We start from the raw sequence: 20013 nt of genomic DNA, 5'->3' as shown, positions 1-20013 counted from the left end.
GGTGAGTTTGTCCAGATTACTGTGCAAGACTACTGGCATCGTTATTATTGTTTAAGTTCCTTTCAGTATATTTACTCCTTAATGAAATTTGTTCTAAATAATATATCTCTTTTTCCAACAAACAGCTCAGTTCATACATACAATACCAGGAACAAAAATGATCTGCACAAGGACTTAAAAGCGCTTACTTTAGTTCAAGAAGGGGTCCACTACTCAGAAACACTCATCTTCAATAATTTGCCAGCAAACAAAAAATTTAGTTACAAATAAAGATAAGTTTAAAAGGAGCATGAAAGACTTACTAGTGGCCACCTCCTACTCCACTGACGAATGTTTTAATAGAAACAAATGATGTATTGTATATATTCATACTATTAGTATTGTTATTTCAGCTTTTAATAAAAAAATGACGTGTTCCACATCCACTAGGATCTCCTCAGCACGGATCTATAGAACGAAAAACTAATCTGATGTAATCTAATCTAAACACTGTGTCCGTTCTCGTATTCTAGTGTTCCGAACCAGACGCGACATTGAGAGCGTACCATTTGGAGGTTATCGGCGATGAAGGCAGGGTTGATGATGCCGAGCCCCGTGCCGGAGCCGCTGGAGCTGGAGGTGGAGGAGCGGCCGTGGTGCTGGAAGAGCGTCCGCCGCGCGCCGCCGTTGGAGGCGCTGGTGGGCGGCCGCCACCTGGCGGAGCGCGCCCTCCGCGCCCGCGACCCGCGGCCCAGCATCGCGCCGCCGTCTGCAACACGCCGCCGCACCCGGCCTCGTCACCAGCAACGTGCAACCGCCGCCTGTCGCTTCACTACGCACATTTCAAATACGGCTGTTAATCTGTTAAAGACATAAAGCAATTTCTCGTTTCACCACCCACGAGATTTTGTAAAGGATCGTTTACTAAAATTTGCACCATTTTTTTGGTCTTGAAGCCGTTTTCAATATCGGCCACAGCCCCTTTCAGTTCGGCAAGATGTAGGGCAAAAAGAAGAAATGATTTTAATGGTTCTGGGAGGCACATGGTCACTAAGTTTCCACAAACGTATTCAAGAAGGCGGCGACGGGTAACGGGTTTTATAATGGTCCATTTTACTCTTTAAGGTACAGTCAAATTCACAGCACTTCGTTTCGTTTTTGTTACTGACTGCGACAGCAGCGCACTAAGAGACTAGCAAGGTACACTTCCTAATGCAATATCGGAGGAGTGCGAATAGTCCATATTGAGTTTCAACGTAGCTTATTACGAGGGTCGGTCAAAAAGTAATGCCTCCCATTTTTTTTCTACTTAAAAAAATTAAGTTAAGTGAAAAATTTGAATTTGGGGCCATTCCTCAAACCTTCTTCTGCAATCCACTGCAGTAGTAACTTTCTGTGTCAACAGGTGGCAGCACAGCAGAAGTTTGTAAGATGGCCGACATCGATGTTCGTTTGAGACAGCGTTGTGTGATTGAATTCTTGAATGCAGAAGGTGAAACGCCCATACGCATTCAAGAAAGACTGAAGAAGGTGTATGGTGTTGTGACAGTGGATGTCAGCACTGTTAGACGATGGGTTCGTCGTTGTAAGGAAGCTGAAGGGCAAACACCGTTGACTGACGAAAAGCGGAGCGGCAGGCCGGTGAGTGCAGTGACTCCACACAACATTCAGCAAGTTCATGACATCATTCGTGGTGACCGTCGGGTGACTGCAGATGAAGTGTGTCGCATTATTTCTCTTAGTAAAGGCAGTGTGATCACGATTATTAAACAATTGGGGTACTCAAAAGTTTGTGCACGGTGGGTTCCAAGAATGTTAACCGATCAGAATAAAGAGGCAAGGAAAACAATAGCCTCCCAACACTTGCAGCGCTTCCGTTTGGAGGGAGATGAGTTTCTGAAAAAAAAATGTGACCCGGGACGAAACATGGGTGCATTTTTTTGAACCCGAATCAAAGAGGCAGTCAATGGAGTGGCGTCACACAAGCTCGCCGAGGAAGAAAAAATTCAAAACTGTGCGATCGGCAGGGAAAGTTATGGCAACAGTTTTCTGGGATACAGAGGGTGTGCTTCTGGTTGATTTTTTGGAGCAGGGATGCACAATAAATTCTGTTCAATACGTCACAACCCTCAAAAAACTTAAAGCACGTCTTCAGCGAGTTCGCCCAACAAAATCAATGGCAGATGTTCTTCTTTTGCATGACAATGCAAGACCACACACCAGTCGTCACACCTCTGACGAGATTGTCAAAATTGGATGGGAAGTTTTGCCTCATCCCCCATACAGCCCTGACCTGGCACCATCAGACTTCCATCTGTTCGGGCCACTAAAAGAAGCTCATCGTGGGATTCATTTTGAAGATGAGGAGGCCGTCAAAACATCCGTGCGTCAATGGCTTAGGAAGCAGAGCTGTGATTTTTACCGTGCTGGGATACATGCCCTTGTTCAAAGATGGACCAAAACTGTAGAGATGGGCGGAGATTACATTGAAAAATGACAAAATGATCCTCAATGTTGTGGTTTTCAACCTATGTAATTGCATTTAAATTTCCGGACAATTAAACATAGAAAAAAAATAGGAGGCATTACTTTTTGACTGACCCTCGTACAACAAGGAGCGAATGAAGTGCCATAAAAATCGACAATAGCTAAAAAATAACAGGAAATTGGCCATTTTTAGTTTCCTGAGGACCCTGGAAGGTATGAAACGGTACAGTACAAAGTAGTTTCTTTACTACTCTCTCGTAACGTACAGTTAATTACCGAATAATGTCATTTTTCTTTAAGAACAAAAAAGGCTGGTAAAAAGCAGAAGACCCAACCTTTTGAAGAAAAAGTAATTACACTTACAAAAATATTTTGTGTAAGGAAGTAAGAATCTAATTAGATTCCATACAAAATTGTTATGTGCCAAGAGAAGTCGCTATCATAATAACAGACAGTAGCAGAAATATATGCTTCTCAAGCACGAATTTCTGTATCTATACTCTATACCTTTCAGCGGAGTCAGCTGCAGTTATAATCGAAAGTATTTATCCAGTGAGGTGGCGCTATGGTTAGCACACTGGTCTCGCATTCGCGAGGACGAGGATTCAAACCCACTTCCGGCCGTCCTGAGTTAGGTTTTCCGCGATTTTCCTGAATCGCTTCAGGCGAATGCCGTGATGGTTCCTTTTAAAGGGCACGGCAGACTTCCTTCTCCAGCCTTTCCTAATCCGATGGGACCGCTGACCTCACTGTTTGGCCCCCTCACCTAAATCAACCAACCAACCGAAAGTATTTCTTCATGAACAAGCTGTGGCTTGTGTCATTGAATCATTGAGATTCGGAGGTGTACTTTTATTTCACGACAATTCCTGTGTCTAGTTATTTACTAATGAATGGAACGCAAAAATGTAATAACTTTTCGTTACGTAAGTAGAAAAATAACTAAAAACAAATATTATCTTTTCGACGCATGATAAAGTCTACCTTCTTACCGCTTGGAGTGCTACTATCGTTCCAGTTGCCAAACAATAGCAGCTTTCGTAGTAGAGTGTGTCGCGACTATATGTGTTGGACTGCGATACAGTAACTACTGGTGCCAAAAGTGATATCTCTTTTGTAGTGTTCAAACTTTAATACTAGACCTGAGTTTTAGCGAAAGCGATCAAAAATTGTAGCAGTTATCAGGGACACAATGAACGATTCATGTGTACAATAAGAGCAACACCTGGCAGTGACGCCAACGTAAACTTTCATGTACATGGGGATTGCAAAGGTAATTCAAGTGCACTTAATGACAAAAGGTGCTATAATGTTAAAATACAGGAGCAGGGTCGGGTAGGATATTTCCAGTAGGAATGGAAGCCAAGCTTGAGGAAGTTATCTCAAAACTTCAATTGGAAGAAACTTACAGATGAATAATGTACAGGGACTTTTAAAACTCAGCACCAAACTTCACTTGTGGATTCCTCATACAACAAGAATTATAAAAAAAAGACTATAAACATCGGTCCGAAAATGCATCGTTACAGATTTATTCGACGGTCAGCTCCCACAAACTGCGCTGTACTTTTGTAACGCCAGCTAGTACACTCCGAGGAAACGTTCAGAGTGACCTCCTTATGCCTGGATACAAGCCTCCATTCGTCGCCTCACTGATTTCCACTCACGATCAAAAATGCCAGGTGCAGTGTGTAGTGTCCGAAAGGTGGCCACAATGCGTGCATGGGAGCAGGTTCATCCACAAAAGCAGTGGAATGCGAGGGAGACTTTACGTCCGGGGGGTTTAAGTCAGGCGAACCGTGTGGTCAAGCAATCGGTCCACCTCTACCCATCCCCGTGCAGACAGCCTCAAAGGGAGCATCATCGCACATGAAATACAGGCAATGCAGTACGCAGCAAATTTATCCAGTAAGTTTTCTTGAAAGGACGGTCCCAACAAGCTCTCTAACAATGGCTGCCCAGATCTTAATTGGAGAAGCTGTGAGACGGTTGGATAGTGCAAGGGGATTTGTGTCCGCCCACACGTGCTGGTTATTCACTTTCTGGATTCACTCTCTTGTAAGCTTCGCTTCATCTATGAATAAAACAACAGCTGCGAAGTTGAGCGTCATAACACATTGTTGCGGGAACCACTGGAGGACCTTGGAGGACAATCCGCAGGAGACAAGTCTTGTACACGTTGTATATGGTATGGATACATCACGTCTTCACGTAAACGTTTCCAGATCGTCAAATTCGGGGCATTCATCTGCAAGCCCAACCGCTTTATGCTGATTCCAGAACTTTCCTCCACAGCGTTGAATAGATCTTCCTCATACACTGGCGCTGTATTTCTTGGGCGAAACCCCGCCCCCGCTGCCTCATGGGCGTGTTAAACTCCCGTATTCACACAGACGCCGATGAATTCCTACGAATGTCTTACGGGTTGCTAATGGGCGTAATGGGTAGCGTCCTCGTCACGTCCTGATACACGCGACGTGCCTCAAATGTATTGCCATCTGCCAAACCATACGTGTAATGCGTGGTCGCGAGCTCTTGGTAAGTGTACATTTCCAGGTTGCAAACGACACAGGCAATTACAAACACACCATACACACCTTTGCCACTAGCTATTGATACATTCAACGTTTGTAGTACTTACGTGTCACTTCAGAGCAGAGTGCACGCTACAGTTTCTAACAATGGATATGCCGACAGCTACATATTTAACTGGCCACCACCATATAGCGTGGCACTGGACAGATGGTTAAATGAAATAAAATGTAACAGCAAGACGTAAGTAGGAAGTTTTAACCCGTTATGTTGTTATTACCAGTTGGTGATAATTACGCCTTGTCAAGTTGGTATGCAAAGCAATAACAAACAGAACAAACACAATAATCAAATTAGTGAACTGCTGAAAGCGAGAGCTGTGAGAAGCGTTTACAGCTGTAGTTTTCTGAATTGCCACGATGTTAACGAAAGGAAAAACTATTTTCGCGTTAAAAACATTTACAAAAGTGGTGCTACTGCTGTTGTTAATGAATGGGGAAGACACTTTAGATCAAAAACACCGTCTAGACAAACAGTGTACGACATATGAGATAGATTTGAAGAACATGGATTTGCTATGGATGCACCAAGATCTGGCTGCCAAACAGTCACAACTGAGGAAAATGACCCAAAGTCCGCGAAAATCAACCAGACGATTAGCAATTGAGCTGGATTTATCACTAATGTCAGAGCAAAGAATTTTATACAAACAGAAGTTTAAAGTTTATATTCCACATTTACGACATGGGTAACTTGAAGATGATGCAGGTCCACGTCTTCAGTTCTGTGAATTGATGCTTGACCAACGGAAACATGATCTTAGAACAACCACTAAATCAACATGGTGTGAGTGTTTGGGGTGCAACGTCATCATTTGGCGTACTTGGATCATATTTTTTGAGGGAACAGTGTCAGGAGATAACCATTTGGATATAGTTCAGAATTACGTGGTACCAGGAGTTATGACGTGTGGTGAAAACTTTCAAGAAATTTAATTTTAACACGATGGCGCCCCACCACATTATGCCACTGCCGTTCGCGACTATTTAAAAGAAACTTTTCAAAGAAAAGTGACTGGTCGAAGGGCAGATATTGACATGCCTCCGCATTCACGAGATATCACATCCATGGATTTTTTTCCCTATGAGGCGTCGTCAAGGACTCTGTTTGTTCTCGGAAGTCTCGGGCCATCGCTGAACCAGAGCACTGCATACACGACGCATTTCATGATTTGGATAGTGAAATCACACTATGCCATAGAGTATGTAACAATGCTACAATAATACTTCAAACATACACTCCTGGAAATTGAAATAAGAACACCGTGAATTCATTGTCCTAGGAAGGGGAAACTTTATTGACACATTCCTGGGGTCAGATACATCACATGATCACACTGACAGAACCACAGGCACATAGACACAGGCAACAGAGCATGCACAATGTCGGCACTAGTACACTGTATATCGACCTTTCGCAGCAATGCAGGCTGCTATTCTCCCATGGAGACGATCGTAGAGATGCTGGATGTAGTCCTATGGAACGGCTTGCCATGCCATTTCCACCTGGCGCCTCAGTTGGACCAGCGTTCGTGCTGGACGTGCACACCGCGTGAGACGACGCTTCATCCAGTCCCAAACATGCTCAATGGGGACAGATCCGGAGATCTTGCTGGCCAGGGTAGTTGACTTACACCTTCTAGAGCACGTTGGGTGGCACGGGATACATGCGGACGTGCATTGTCCTGTTGGAACAGCAAGTTCCCTTGCCGGTCTAGGAATGGTAGAACGATGGGTTCGATGACGGTTTGGATGTACCGTGCACTATTCAATGTCCCCTCGACGATCACCAGAGGTGTACGGCCAGTGTAGGAGATCGCTCCCCAGACCATGATGCCGGGTGTTGGCCCTGTGTGCCTCGGTCGTATGCAGTCCTGATTGTGGCGCTCACCTACACGGCGCCAAACACGCATACGACCATCATTGGCACCAAGGCAGAAGCGACTCTCATCGTTGAAGACGACACGTCTCCATTCGGCCCTCCATTCACGCCTGTCGCGACACCACTGGAGGCGGGCTGCACGACGTTGGTGCGTGAGTGGAAGACGGCCTAACGGTGTGCGGGACCGTAGCCCAGCTTCATGGAGACGGTTGCGAATGGTCCTCGCCGATACCCCAGGAGCAACAGTGTCCCTAATTTGCTGGGAAGTGGCGGTGCGGTGCGCTACGGCACTGCGTAGGATCCTACGGTCTTGGCGTGCATCCGTGCGTCGCTGCGGTCCGGTCCCAGGTCGACGGGTACGTGCACCTTTCGCCGACCACTGGCGACAATATCGATGTACTGTGGAGACCTCATGCCCCACGTGTTGAGCAATTCGGCGGTACGTCCACCCGGCCTCCCGCATGCCCACTATACGCCCTCGCTCAAAGTCCGTCAACTGCACATACGGTTCACGTCCACGCTGTCGCGGCATGCTACCAGTGTTAAAGACTGCGATGGAGCTCCGTATGTCACGGCAAACTGGCTGACACTGACGGCGGCGGTGCAGCTAGCGCCATTCGACGGCCAACACCGCGGATCCTGGTGTGTCCGCTGTGCCGTGCAGTGTCCGGAGCAAGTATGGTGGGTCTGACACACCGGTGTCAATGTGTTCTTTTTTCCATTTCCAGGAGTGTATATTAAACAAGTCGGAAAACAGTTTTAATAAAAAAAATATTGTATTTATTGTCTGCATTTCTAATGCAACATAAATTCAGTCTTTTATTTAAATCAGTGCCCAGTGTCTAGTGACTTTTTCTCCACCCTGTACTTCCTTTGCGCGTGCTGAATGACATTTAGTCCCGTATCACATTTATTCGCAAATTGATTAATTGTGCAACTCTTGTAACAGTTGTCGTACATTTTCCTCCGACAAACGTCACTTGCTAGTGCGCATTGTGTAACAGAAACATGCTCGAATAACTCGGTAGCTATGCATTCAACCCATGTTGACCTAGGCTTTTTTACTTCTTCTTATATGAGGAATCTGTTCCTGAAATTTGTCGTCTAGTTTTGAAACACCCCGTGTAAGGGCCTCTGGTCATCTCACTTAGAGTGAAATATATAATCTGACACATTATTAATAAAAAGAGAATGGCGGGGCGAGATTTGATTTGTATAAATTGAAAAAAAAAATGCTCGGGCAACTTGGGCCCTATAATTTCTACAAACCAAAGCACGCAGCATGAACTGTGCCCAAAAGGTGAGGCCTCGCGCTCAGATGGTTGAGTGATGCAACCGGCAACAAATATGTAACTGTATCGTAGTGCGTGGAAGCTGAACACCGAAGTGGGGGATGTTGTCGATCCACCATTACGCACAAGTGCAGTGTGGGTCCCGTAGCAGCAGCTCTGGAGTTCCGCATTGAGTGCGTTCATACGTTCTCCTTTATAATTCAGTATTGTGTTAGCTTTGCAGAACCAGGTTCACAGTTAAGTTCACGCATTCTGTAAAAGAAGTATACCGCAATGAGAAGCAAAAGATACAAGAACAAATTACAAACAAGTTACATGAAACAGCTTCAGTTTCTTTGTTACACCGACGCAATCTTCTTCCAAACTGTTACTGTTGCCAAATGTTCTTTATTCGAATACTGGAATATTCACTGCAGGTTGTTTGCTGAAGGAATTTCAGGCAATCGTACTTACTATTTCCAGTTTAGTGACGCATTATCATTCCTACCACTCAACGAAGGTACTATGTCTTGTCGCTGGTATACTTTACGTACGATAAGAATCTCTTTGGATGTGTTTCCAGATATGTAGACAGAGTTTTGTTGAGGGAAATTATTCAAAGCCTCTCGCACTGAAGTTCGTGCTAAGTTTCAAGCATCGGTAAATTGTCACAAATCTTGCTGAATTTAGGTTCTTTTAAATCTGGTATGCTTCTTTTCCTGCTTTCTGATTTGTTTTGCGCACCATACTGGATCGCTTACATCTCTTATCAATTTGCTTGTCTAAAACTCACAACTGCCACCAATAATAACTTGTTTGATTTCAAGCCACATTTGGTCGACGGGTTACATATTTATTGTGCGAAGAATGGAGACCATCTCAGGAAGACGTTGAGCGAATTTTTATCTGCTGTATTAAGAGTTTTGTATTAGGATGTCGTGGTAGTAAATTTCGCCATGCCAACCTTTTTCGCCAACATATTGATTGAAGACATCACCGACTAACTTGAGAACCTGTACCTGTTCGAAATGAGACTCTAATTTTCCTTGGACCTTCCAGCAACTATATCATCTGAGTCAGGTGTTGCTAAAAGTAACCAGTTATTAATTATTACTGTTGTCGAATATTGTGTCTCTCCCTCTAAAAAGTGTACTCTTGATGTATTTGACATCGTTTGTCATACGACACCAAGCGTTACGGCGCTGATACAGAACCAATAATTCGACAGTTTGGTAAAATCAATAGCACAAGGAAAGTATACCTAGAAGGACTACGTAACGCTGCAGCATGTGACAACATTGTAAGTTGGAATTGCAACAAGATGTTTCAACATGCAACAAAACAACTCCGGGAACCCGGAGTACGGAAAAGTTTCTTGAAAATGAGTACAGAAGACAGAAAATCGGCTACTCAACAAGATTAGAGAGCTAGGGGGTAGTGAAAGAACCCTATGATCTGAATGTTACTTCTTTTCTCATTTCCCTGAAACTGTATTGTCCGTACTTAATGGGGCAGTTCTCTTTGAAAATTTCAGAAATCTTTTTTGTCTTTTTACTTAAAATGTTCTCCATATGTCTACTTTATTGAAGTGTTCATCTGCAGTCCGCCAGGAACTCTGTTGTCGACTTACAAGGCGATTTTTTAAAGTGTCTCGAAAAACATTCAAAGCGGGAAAAATAGTCGGCATCGCGGCCAGTGTAGCAGCATATGATTTTAATGACGGCCTAACGGGCATTATGGGAATTATGAACGTGCTTGAATCTAAGATCAGACCATCCTGTTACAGCTTCTGTACAAAAGTGGACCAAAAGAGCGTCCGGTAACCAGAGCAGTGGATGACACGAATTGCCAAAGAGAGCCGCAAGACCATCAAGACTGCGACGAAGATTTCGGATTATTCGACGTTCCAAGGATCGCTGAACAGAGGTATGTTTAACTTAACTACAAAAAAAATTGTAACCAAAATTGGAAATATAACTTGGGAAAAGCACATACGGTTTGATCGGAATTTACGCCAGCATTCCAATTTGAATTCTCTATCAGTATACGTAGCCGTATTGCGATAACTTCAAAAGTCCTTTTCCGGTGAATGCTTTTGTGTCAATGTTTTGGGCGAAAAACATGACCTTTGTTTCAATACGTCACCATTTTGTTAGAATTTTTCAGTTATCCTATGTATGCTGATAGGAAATATATGCAAAATGACTTATACAAAATTAGTTTGTTGTCCATTAGGGGGCCTTTAATGACCAATGTTCTCGATGCTAGAGGTCCTTCCCCTTGGTGCAGCTGTTACAGGTAGCGTCCAATATAGGAAAAAGATTTCTTAAAGACAAAAGTGAATGAATAAAATTATATCATCAGATTCGGCATTACCTTTTATTTTATCCAAAAAAATCACGGAAAACCTCCTATTTTTAATCCGATCAAAGAGGGCTACCCCGTCAAGGTATCGATACCTACACAAACTTCTGCCACATGAAAATTATGATGTTGTCTTTATATTATTCCTAGAACATCCCCGGAATGTACTGCTGTCGGTATAGTGCTAATCGTTACTGGTGGAAGTTCTTATAAGTTTTTGTTATCTTGTCATACACCGTCCAAAAAGCAACATGTAAGGCAGTATAAAATTGTATGGATGTTGAGAAAAATCTGTCCAGTTTACATGACATTAGACGGATGATGCCCTAGATAATGGAACCGAAAATTAAACTTACTTACAGAATTAATCTCGTAAACCAATTATTGTAATAACTGCATCATTGTAGATAAATAAATACTTCTTTTAATACCTAGTGATGTTATACCATTCAGTTTTGGCATAGAACCTCACCGTTCTGTTATAGATAAGGAAGGAGTAATGTGCTCTCTTGACTACGGGATGGAAGCGCTCTCTGTTCACGTCCACGTTCCCTTAACATTCTCCGACTTCTGAACACCTCAACGAGGTTGTTATGGAGGGCTTCCAAAGTTTCCGTAAGTATACGGTGTACGTACGCTTTTAGCACCCAGCGTACTTTAATTTCTCTTGGAGGTCAATTCTTATAGATCCTAAACAGAGATCAATGGGACTTTGTATCATTCCTCGCAAAGAAACTGTTCCAATTCGACGGAAGGCACTACAGGACGGTCAGAGGGCGCTGATAACGTTTGCAGTGCATACTACATGACACTGTAATAATCAAAACTGAGCACTGTGAAAACCAGCGATAACATCCTGTTTAAATTTGATCAACCCAGTTTTTACACTTCCGGCTGTATAAGTGAGGCTTTGTCTTCTTCAAAGTTTAAATTCTCTACTGGGAATAATTCATGTTCTACTGAAAGAAGATAGTTACCTAAAGTAGTTTTATAATCCTTCCCACTCACTTTTTGTTTCATTGTCACCAGAACCACGGTATGACTGAACCTACCAATACAAAAGCTCCACGTTGACTTGTAACAAGACGTCATTGACGATGGGCGTCTTCAGTTCTTATTACTTAAACACGAGCTGTACTATGTAGGTTTAGGTAACATTGTCAAAGTTATGTTGACGAACGATATTGCACATTTTCATTGGTCAATAACCTACGTTTAGTACTCATTGCACAAATGAAATCTTCTTGCCACTTGCCTGAGCTAATGATGATCAGAATTAAGATCTACAACGAATCGAGACCGCTCTGGAGAACCGAAAGGAATCAAATACAGATCTGAGAACGTTTAACAGTACAGCCTAACTGCTACAGGAACCATACTCTTTAGCCACACAGTCGACAGTAACGGCGAAGTTACTGGTTTTCGGATGTTTACTGTGTAACTGTGTCCATAATGTGTGATTTCACATTTGCTGCGATTCTAAAAAGAATAATTTTATAAGAAGAAGCAAAGAAATTTCTGATTCTGAAGTTAGTTTTTCGTTTAAAGCTTTATTTTTTGTATGAAAATAAACCACATTTTTTTTGGATTGGAGAGATTTCTTTGCCTCGCATTCGTTCGGAAGCGATTCTAACAGAACTGTGAACAAATACAGAGCTGCTAACAACTTTTCTTGCGCTCCTTCTTGTTCCGGGGCTGCCGACATGAGCCGATCTGCAACATAAAATGCGAAATCTTGTTTGTGGAAGTGGTATTCGAAAACATGATCTTAGCTCCCAAAAACACATTGAAATCGCTAGCTTCTCAGTCCAGTGGCTGACCAACGACTGGCTTGGGTAATAACAGCATTACCACTAATGTTTGTATTCATTCAGCTCTCGTCCCACTGGTTTCGATGACTGTTCTGTGGACGCGTATTACGCTTAACAATCACATTCGGAGGCTGATATTTTCAGTAGGAGAAACGACACACACTCGTATCCCCATGCATTCAGAGGTAAGTTACGCCTTTCGCCCACCGTGCTGTCCGGCAGAGTAATTCATCACATGAAGACTGTTGCTGTTGTGGCACTTGATACGCTGTCTCCAAATATCCCTAGTAAATTTGCGACTCTTTTCGCTGATGATTCAGCTATCTGAGCACTGGCAATTTCAGGTCTTCTGTAACGTTTGGTTTGTGTGACGGTAGATCAATGTCACTCTTTGAGAACGCTGACAGCATGCTGTTATTTCTTTCGCCGCTAGTTCGGCGAAAAACTTTTCAGTCATCGTCACAGAAAATAGGCATCAAAGTAGCACAGTATTCAGAAGACTGAACTTTATACAAGGTTATTTTATGTGCTTCCAAGCTTACAGAATACAACCGCAAGAAAGCTACAACAAGTACAGAAAAAATGACACATATCAGTGGAAAGAGCGACTCCCTAAATTTCGATTCGTAGTACGTGGCGTAGCTGCAGATCGCTCAACTTGAGGGTGATGCAGACATGTGTGATTTCGGTATGTCTTGTAATTTTCGAACAGTCGCCCTCTGAAACCGCCAAGTTACTTATGGATAGTAATGTACAGGGCGACGAAAATGTATCAACATTGAGACATGCACGTCATGGTCCTTTTGTTCACATGATTTCGTACAGTGATGAAACAGCCATGAAAATTGTCTGATGGCGAAGATGTCTCTGGCAACCCAGTCCCCAGTCACAGATATTTCCTGGTTTGAAGTTACCAGCAGAGCTGTCGGACAAGATGATTCGAAGAATTCGGTGAATGGTGCATCTGTAGGACTCGCGAACCTAACGAGACACAGTCAATAGATTAGATCTGAAGCCAAGAACTGTCAACAATGTCATTCATTACTTCACTTACGATAGACGATGTTCACTTTTACACCTTCCACACTGTGCTAAACGCAAGACAAGTAACAGTAAAATTTATAACCGCTCTCGAAGCTTCCAAAACGAGGTACGTTTTACGTTGGATTAGGCCCATTTTTATTTCAAGCGTAATAGTATTGTTTGGAAATTTAAGTACCGTAAAATCGATAGTAAAGAATTTAGCATCGGCAGGGAAGAATAACACGTGCGAGACGGATGCAGTAGCCCGTCGAGAGTAAATTGTGAAGCAGTCTACAGCACAACAGTATGTGCCATTATAAAAACATTATTGCCAGCGCAACTGCTTGAACATTGTGCAACTGACGTATTTACAAGCACATAAATATGTTATATCATCACACTTACTCAGGATCCTGATATGCCTGGAGTAATAATGCTTCAACTGTTTATTGGTTATCCGTGATTATCGGTAGCTGCTGCACAAATAGTTTATTAGATTTTGTATTGTTGTTGCAACAGCTGAGATACATTTGTATTTCATGACAAATGTTTTATCTGATGCAGCTCAAACACCACGGATTGGATTGATTTGGGGGAGAGACCAAACAGCGAGGTCATCGGTCTCATCGGATTAGGGAAGGATGGGGAAGGACGTCGGCCGTGCCCTGCGAAAGGAACCATCGCGAAATTTTCCTGAAGCGACTTAGGGAAATCACGGAAAACCCAAATCAGGATGGCCGGACGCGCGATTGAACCATCGTCCTCCCGATTGCGAGTCCAGTGTGAAACACCATGACTGCTCCTTGGTTGCAATGAATATTTGATCTCTGGATGCGTATTTCAAAAGAATTTTCACTTTTGGTTCTCATGTTATAAATAAAACAACAAAACCAGTTTGCGTTAATGAGAGTTAAAAATGGAGGATTCGTCACAATATAGAGTTGTATGATGTATACAAAGAGCCGAGCATCGTGGCTATAATGAAGACACGACGACTCCATTGGGCAGGGCATGTTGCTCGAATGTAGGACAACTGATGGCCGAAAACTGTACTCAACACCAAGCCAACCGGCAGAAGGCCTGTAGGAAGACCTAGAACTCAATGGAATGACTGCGTATCCTTCCAAAAACCTTCAGAGAGTGGGACTGCAGGAAGGATGGAAGGAGCCGGAGACAGGCTGAAGTGGAGGTAATCTATGAAAGCAGCGAGCGATCCATTGGGACTGAGTCCGCAGCTCGTGGTCGTGCGGTTGCGATCCCGCTTCCCGCGCCCGGGTTCCCGGGTTGGATTCCCGGCGGGGTCAGGGATTTTCTCTGCCTCGTGATGACTGGGTGTTGTGTGATGTCCTTAGGTTAGTTAGGTTTAAGTAGTTCTAAGCTCTAGGGGACTGATGACCATAGATGTTAAGTCCCATAGTGCTCAGAGCCATTTGAACCATTTGAACCATTGGGACTGATCACGTTAAGAAAGCAAGTAACGAAAGCAGGGTGACAGTTAAAACATGTGTAATAAGTGAGCAGCAACACCTCTCTTTCTAACACAGAAACAGAAGTCAGAATGCCTACACCAGGTTTTAAGTGAGTAACGTGAAAAGTGATTGAAGACAAAAAAAAAGCGCTTTTTAGTATTTGCGCTCATATCCGTACGAGCAGAATATACAGTGACCCACATCTATAAATATATACGAGGGGCCTTCGATAAGTAGTGCAACACATTTTGCTCTCACCCAAAGGGAGCGGCCCTATACGTAGCCTTCAAATTGGCGTCTGTAACGGAGGTGCTTTTAAACAGACCTGTCATTGAGTTTCTTTGGGCAGAAAAAACAGAGCATTGCAGATATTCGTAGGCGCTTTCGGAATGCTTAAGGAGACCTGGTAGTGAACAAAAGCACGGAGACTTGTTAGGCGAGGCGTCTGTCATCATCGCAACAAGGCAGCGCAGACCTATACTTTCTCCAGCGTGCCTTCCGGCCATACACATCTGTGACTCGTGGAATGTTGGAATTTGTGAACACTCTCATTCGATGTGATCGACGTATCATAATCAAACATCTCACTGCACAAACGGGTGTCTCTCTTGGAAATGCTGACGCAGTCGTCCACCATTTTAGTTACTGGAAGTTGTATGCATGCTGGTTTCCTCGCCGTTTAACAGACCGTAAAGAGCAACGAGGGGCCGTCTGTGTGGAATTGCTTGCGCGTTAGGAGACTGACCGTGAAATTTTTGGTCGAACATCGTCACAGGCGGTGAAACATGGGAACATCATTTCGAAACCAAAACAAAACGGCACTTCACGGAGTCTGTCCTCCGAAGAAAAAGTTCGAAGCTGCACCCTTAGCTGGTAAAGTCATGACGACGGTGTTCTAGGACTCTGAACGGGTTATTCTGCATGATGTTCTCCCTCATGGTGCAAGGATTAGCTCTGAAGTGTATTGTGCAACCCTCCGGAAACTGAAGGAACGTCTTCAGCGTGTTCATAGCCACAAAAATGCAAACGAACTTCTGTTTCTGTATGTCAACTCAAGGCCTCACGCAAGTCCGCGCACCTGAGAGGAGTTCACAAAACTTCATTGGACTGTTCTTCCTCATCCACAGCCCGAATCTCGAACCTTCCGACTTCCGTCTGTCTGGACCAATGAAGAAGGCAGTCCGCGGGAGCAGTACGTAGCTGACAGGGAGGTTATTGATGTAGCAACACGTTGGCTCCGACGTCGACCAGTAGAGAAGTATCGTGCGGATATACAGACCCTCCCAGTATGGTGGCGTAAGGCCGTCTCATTGACCGGAGATAATTCTGAAACGCAGGCTTTGAAGCCAAAAGAGTGGAGAATAATATAGTGTATTAGAATCCTGAACAAAACCAACTTGGTTTCAGAAAAAAGTGTATTGTGTTACATACTGAATGGCCCTCGTACTAGCTCAATACTAACAGCGAATCATGACAAACCAGTCTACTACAGCTAGATCCTAATGGAAAAGTGATTGACAGCTACCACTCTGTTACCTCATATGACAATTGCAATAGTTAGTTTCACGCGTATCTTGTGTCCAGTAACGTATTAACTGTGATTCGTTTTCGTTGTTTGAATTGTGTATCATTGTTACCTATTTATTTTTCGTCACAGGGTGTCCAAATCTAGCCTCCAAAATGTGCAGAAAAGTGATACAACTATTACCAACCTGTTAATCAAACTCAATATTAGACATTAATGTGCAGCGTTTGAATGTAGCCCTGATTTTGCTGCCGCTACCATACGTGTGTGGAGACAAACGTGATACGACAGCCTCACCCCTTTCCACGGTCGACTGTCAATCAATGTTGTTATTCTGATCGCGCTGTAGTTGGTCAATATTTTCTCGACGGCCAATATCACTGGACGTTTGCAACCCCAGGGTGGAATGGAGCGAGGGAAGAACTGCTTCCTCGCATCCGGCAAGAATTTTTCTGAGATGCCTGCTGCATCAAGCTCTACGGCCTAATCTGACAAGGGGAGGCTATGACTGGCATCACAGGTTCAGTTCAAACTTTGTACGCCTTTAGTACGCCATGAAAACAACAAGTGGTAAGGTGGACTGCTCTGGCGATTACGAGAATATGAAGCGACGATTTGACTACCGCTTAGAATTAATTGTTAATCTATGTTTTTTTCATCACTGGTCAAATTTTTAATTTGTATGACATTTAAGAAGTAATATAACCAAAAAATGACATGTCTTTGCATGAAGTTTTAGTGATTTTTAAGTAGACTACTTACTATTTTTAATTAAATTTAATTACTAGAACAAACATATTTATAACTATCGACTAGCAAACGAAGAAACGCATTGTGCTTTATACCATGACATCTTTAGCGACGACAGAGGTCTTCCAACTTGCACACATAAAGTCGTACCCCCAAACGCCAAAATGTACTCCGATCTGCCAGCCATGCGACGTTTATTTCTATCGGCAAGCTGAAAACTTGATTAAGGGCCTTCAGAACTATTTATTTATGATTGACAGTGAACGAAAAATTGCTTCTTGTGAAGATGCTATTAAAATCCATTCTATCGTATATCACCAACTGTCAGCACCTACATTCGCCAAAATGTTGCGTTACGCAGAGTGGTTTGCATCCAAACTATCGGAAGAAAGAGAAATTTTTCAAAATTTCGACTAAGTCTATTTCCTTAGAAACGCCGAACATTCCCTGTAAATGTGGAAAAATGTATTCATACGATGTAGTTTGGCGTTTCAGTTTATGTTTTCCATATCTATATGACAAATGTCATCCTCAGTGCGCCATGTCGAGAGCATATCCGACGAGTATTTGTTCATTACTCTTGCGGTCTCGCACATTGTGTCTTACTATATTACTGATTGTGAATAACGTCATTCGCATCATTATTTATCGAGATCTGAGTTGGGCTTTCCAAGCCTGTCCCTCGTCCTTCACAAATTGAAAACAGTAAATAGACAATTTCACTAAACGTCTTGAAAGTGCACATGTTTTTTTTCATTATATTACCTCTCAAAAGTCATATAAATTAAATAATGTGACCAGTGATGAAAAAATATAGATTTAGGAAAATTATGCACGACGATGGCGCAACAAGTATAGCAAAATCCAGCATTTGCTGTATAAATTTGAAACTACATTTTTACCGTTGCACATGGATTCCACTCACAGAGCGATCAGCCTCAGTGCAAGACCAAGTCCAGCGGACTCACGACTTGCCGACAATGACTTCTTAAGGTCGGTGCTTTCGCACAGATACATCAGTTACATAATAGACGCGTAAAACTATTCTTGCGACTTTCTCAGAATTGCCAGAGTAGTGCAGCTTACTATTTGCACATTATGTTGTTTTAATGTCCTGGGCTAAAAGTGCGCAAAGTTTGAAGCAAATATGTGTCCCAACGCCGTGGCCTTCCCATGTGACATGCTTAAAGGGATGGAAATCCTTTGCCTGTGCTCCTCAGTAATTTTTTGCTAAGTAAATTGTGAGATAAGTGTATATGCTCCGATTGAAATTACTTTCCGATTGACGTTTCAGCCAGTCGAGTGAAGCGGACACAAGTCAAGCGTAGGTCTTTCTCGAGCGTCACATTCTCACTGTGTTGTCAGTTTTCTACATACGTGCAGAGCCTCGCTCAACGTGGCTGGCTGTTTCCCGGCAACACTGCCTCCCGCCACTGCAGTCTATCACCTGCAATCTGTCAACCACAAAGTCATTTTGGTCGGTGTGTAATGTATCATGATGAAGAATATGGTAATGGATTATGATACAAGCACTTTTCGTATAATTTGAAATGCAGTCGGAAGTAACCTGATCGGCTGCCTGTATTGTACGGTTGCACGGTCATTGAAATACTACCATCTCCCTTACTAAAAAAAAGTTCAGTGTATTTCGTGACCTCATTTCAAAAAATCGGTGTCGTTTTATAGGATTTCTCAATACAGATTCTTTAGCGTTCCTGTAACTAATATATGATTTTACTGTTTTTTTCTTAAGTTTATTGGAAAATTTTATTTGACACTTAAGCTGACCATTCCGGAAATGATGCAGATGCATTGTAATCGCGACCTCCAGTAAGTCCGTTTTTTTACTCTTCTTTGCGTAATGTGAAATTTTTAAGAAGATGGAGCTACTACAGTTCTTGAATCTATGTGTACCCACCAGACGTTGGAATCGCGTTTGAAATCTGTGAGGCCGCTGTAACAGAATAAATTACGCAAGCCTAGTGTTATTAGATGAGCGATTGTTTCCTTCTGCGTTTTATCTTCTAAGTCACTGTTCGTGTTGAAACTGAGTTAACATCACTCTGTCAGAAGGAACAAGATTTTTTGAAAGCTGATATTGTCTGGCAGCTAAGTAATTTTGTCGATAACGGTATCTTTGGGGATGGTTGGTGTGAATTAAAGCCGCATAATTTGTCAGTGTGGAATGTCTAATTGCCAGTAGTGTCTGCTATGTAAGAGCACAAGAGCACGTGAACACCCCAACTTTTGACACCTTGCGGAATTATTGTTCATTTTCCTTTGAATGCTGTTAAACGTAGCATTGATGCAGCAATCTGAATGATACGGCACTTAAATCTAACTCGCTGCGGTTCCTCTAGACTCCGTGATATTTGGCATCAGCGTCATGAGCACATCTAAAGTTGTACACGTTTTAACGAGCTTCTGAGCATGCGCGGCTCGCATGACGTAATTGCTTTAGGGACCAAATACATATCGATCTGATAAAAAATAAATTAATTAAAAAAAACCTGCACGGGGCACGATGTGCACAGCTAGCCCTTGCCACTCAATTGGAAGTTTATGTCAGTGCCACCATGTGGTAGACACCCAGTTCGCTTGACATAAATCCTGCTAAACGATAGCACACTCCTCAGATATCCTAATTCACTCAATATATAATGTAGAAAAATTACATCGGACGTCAGTGCATGTTAAAGTTGTATTAACCTCCTTTATGGGTTTCTGAATGAGTTATGGTATATTAAGTTACGATTTTTATCATACAGTAGTCCATTTGAGGCGCTGCAAAGGGAAACTCCCCACGCACCCTCTTCAGATTTAGTGGTAAGAGGGCTCAATGGACAACCCATCAAAAACTG

General features: G+C 43.0%; 1 protein-coding gene across 1 annotated transcript in view; it reads right to left on the bottom strand.

The window, feature by feature from the left end:
• The window catches only part of LOC126353098 (uncharacterized), a 287154-nt gene that overhangs the window by 26816 nt on the left and 240325 nt on the right, over positions 1 to 20013 (bottom strand). The window contains exon 17 of the mRNA XM_050002737.1: positions 546 to 748. Within this exon, the coding sequence (XP_049858694.1) occupies positions 546 to 748 (203 nt within the window). The remainder of the gene's footprint in view (positions 1 to 545; positions 749 to 20013) is intronic.

Source organism: Schistocerca gregaria, chromosome 1 (genome assembly GCF_023897955.1).
Source record: "Schistocerca gregaria isolate iqSchGreg1 chromosome 1, iqSchGreg1.2, whole genome shotgun sequence".
Classification (NCBI taxonomy): domain Eukaryota; kingdom Metazoa; phylum Arthropoda; class Insecta; order Orthoptera; family Acrididae; genus Schistocerca; species Schistocerca gregaria.
The sequence above is the reverse complement of the archived record's forward strand: the minus strand, read 5'-3'. Positions and strand labels throughout refer to the sequence as shown.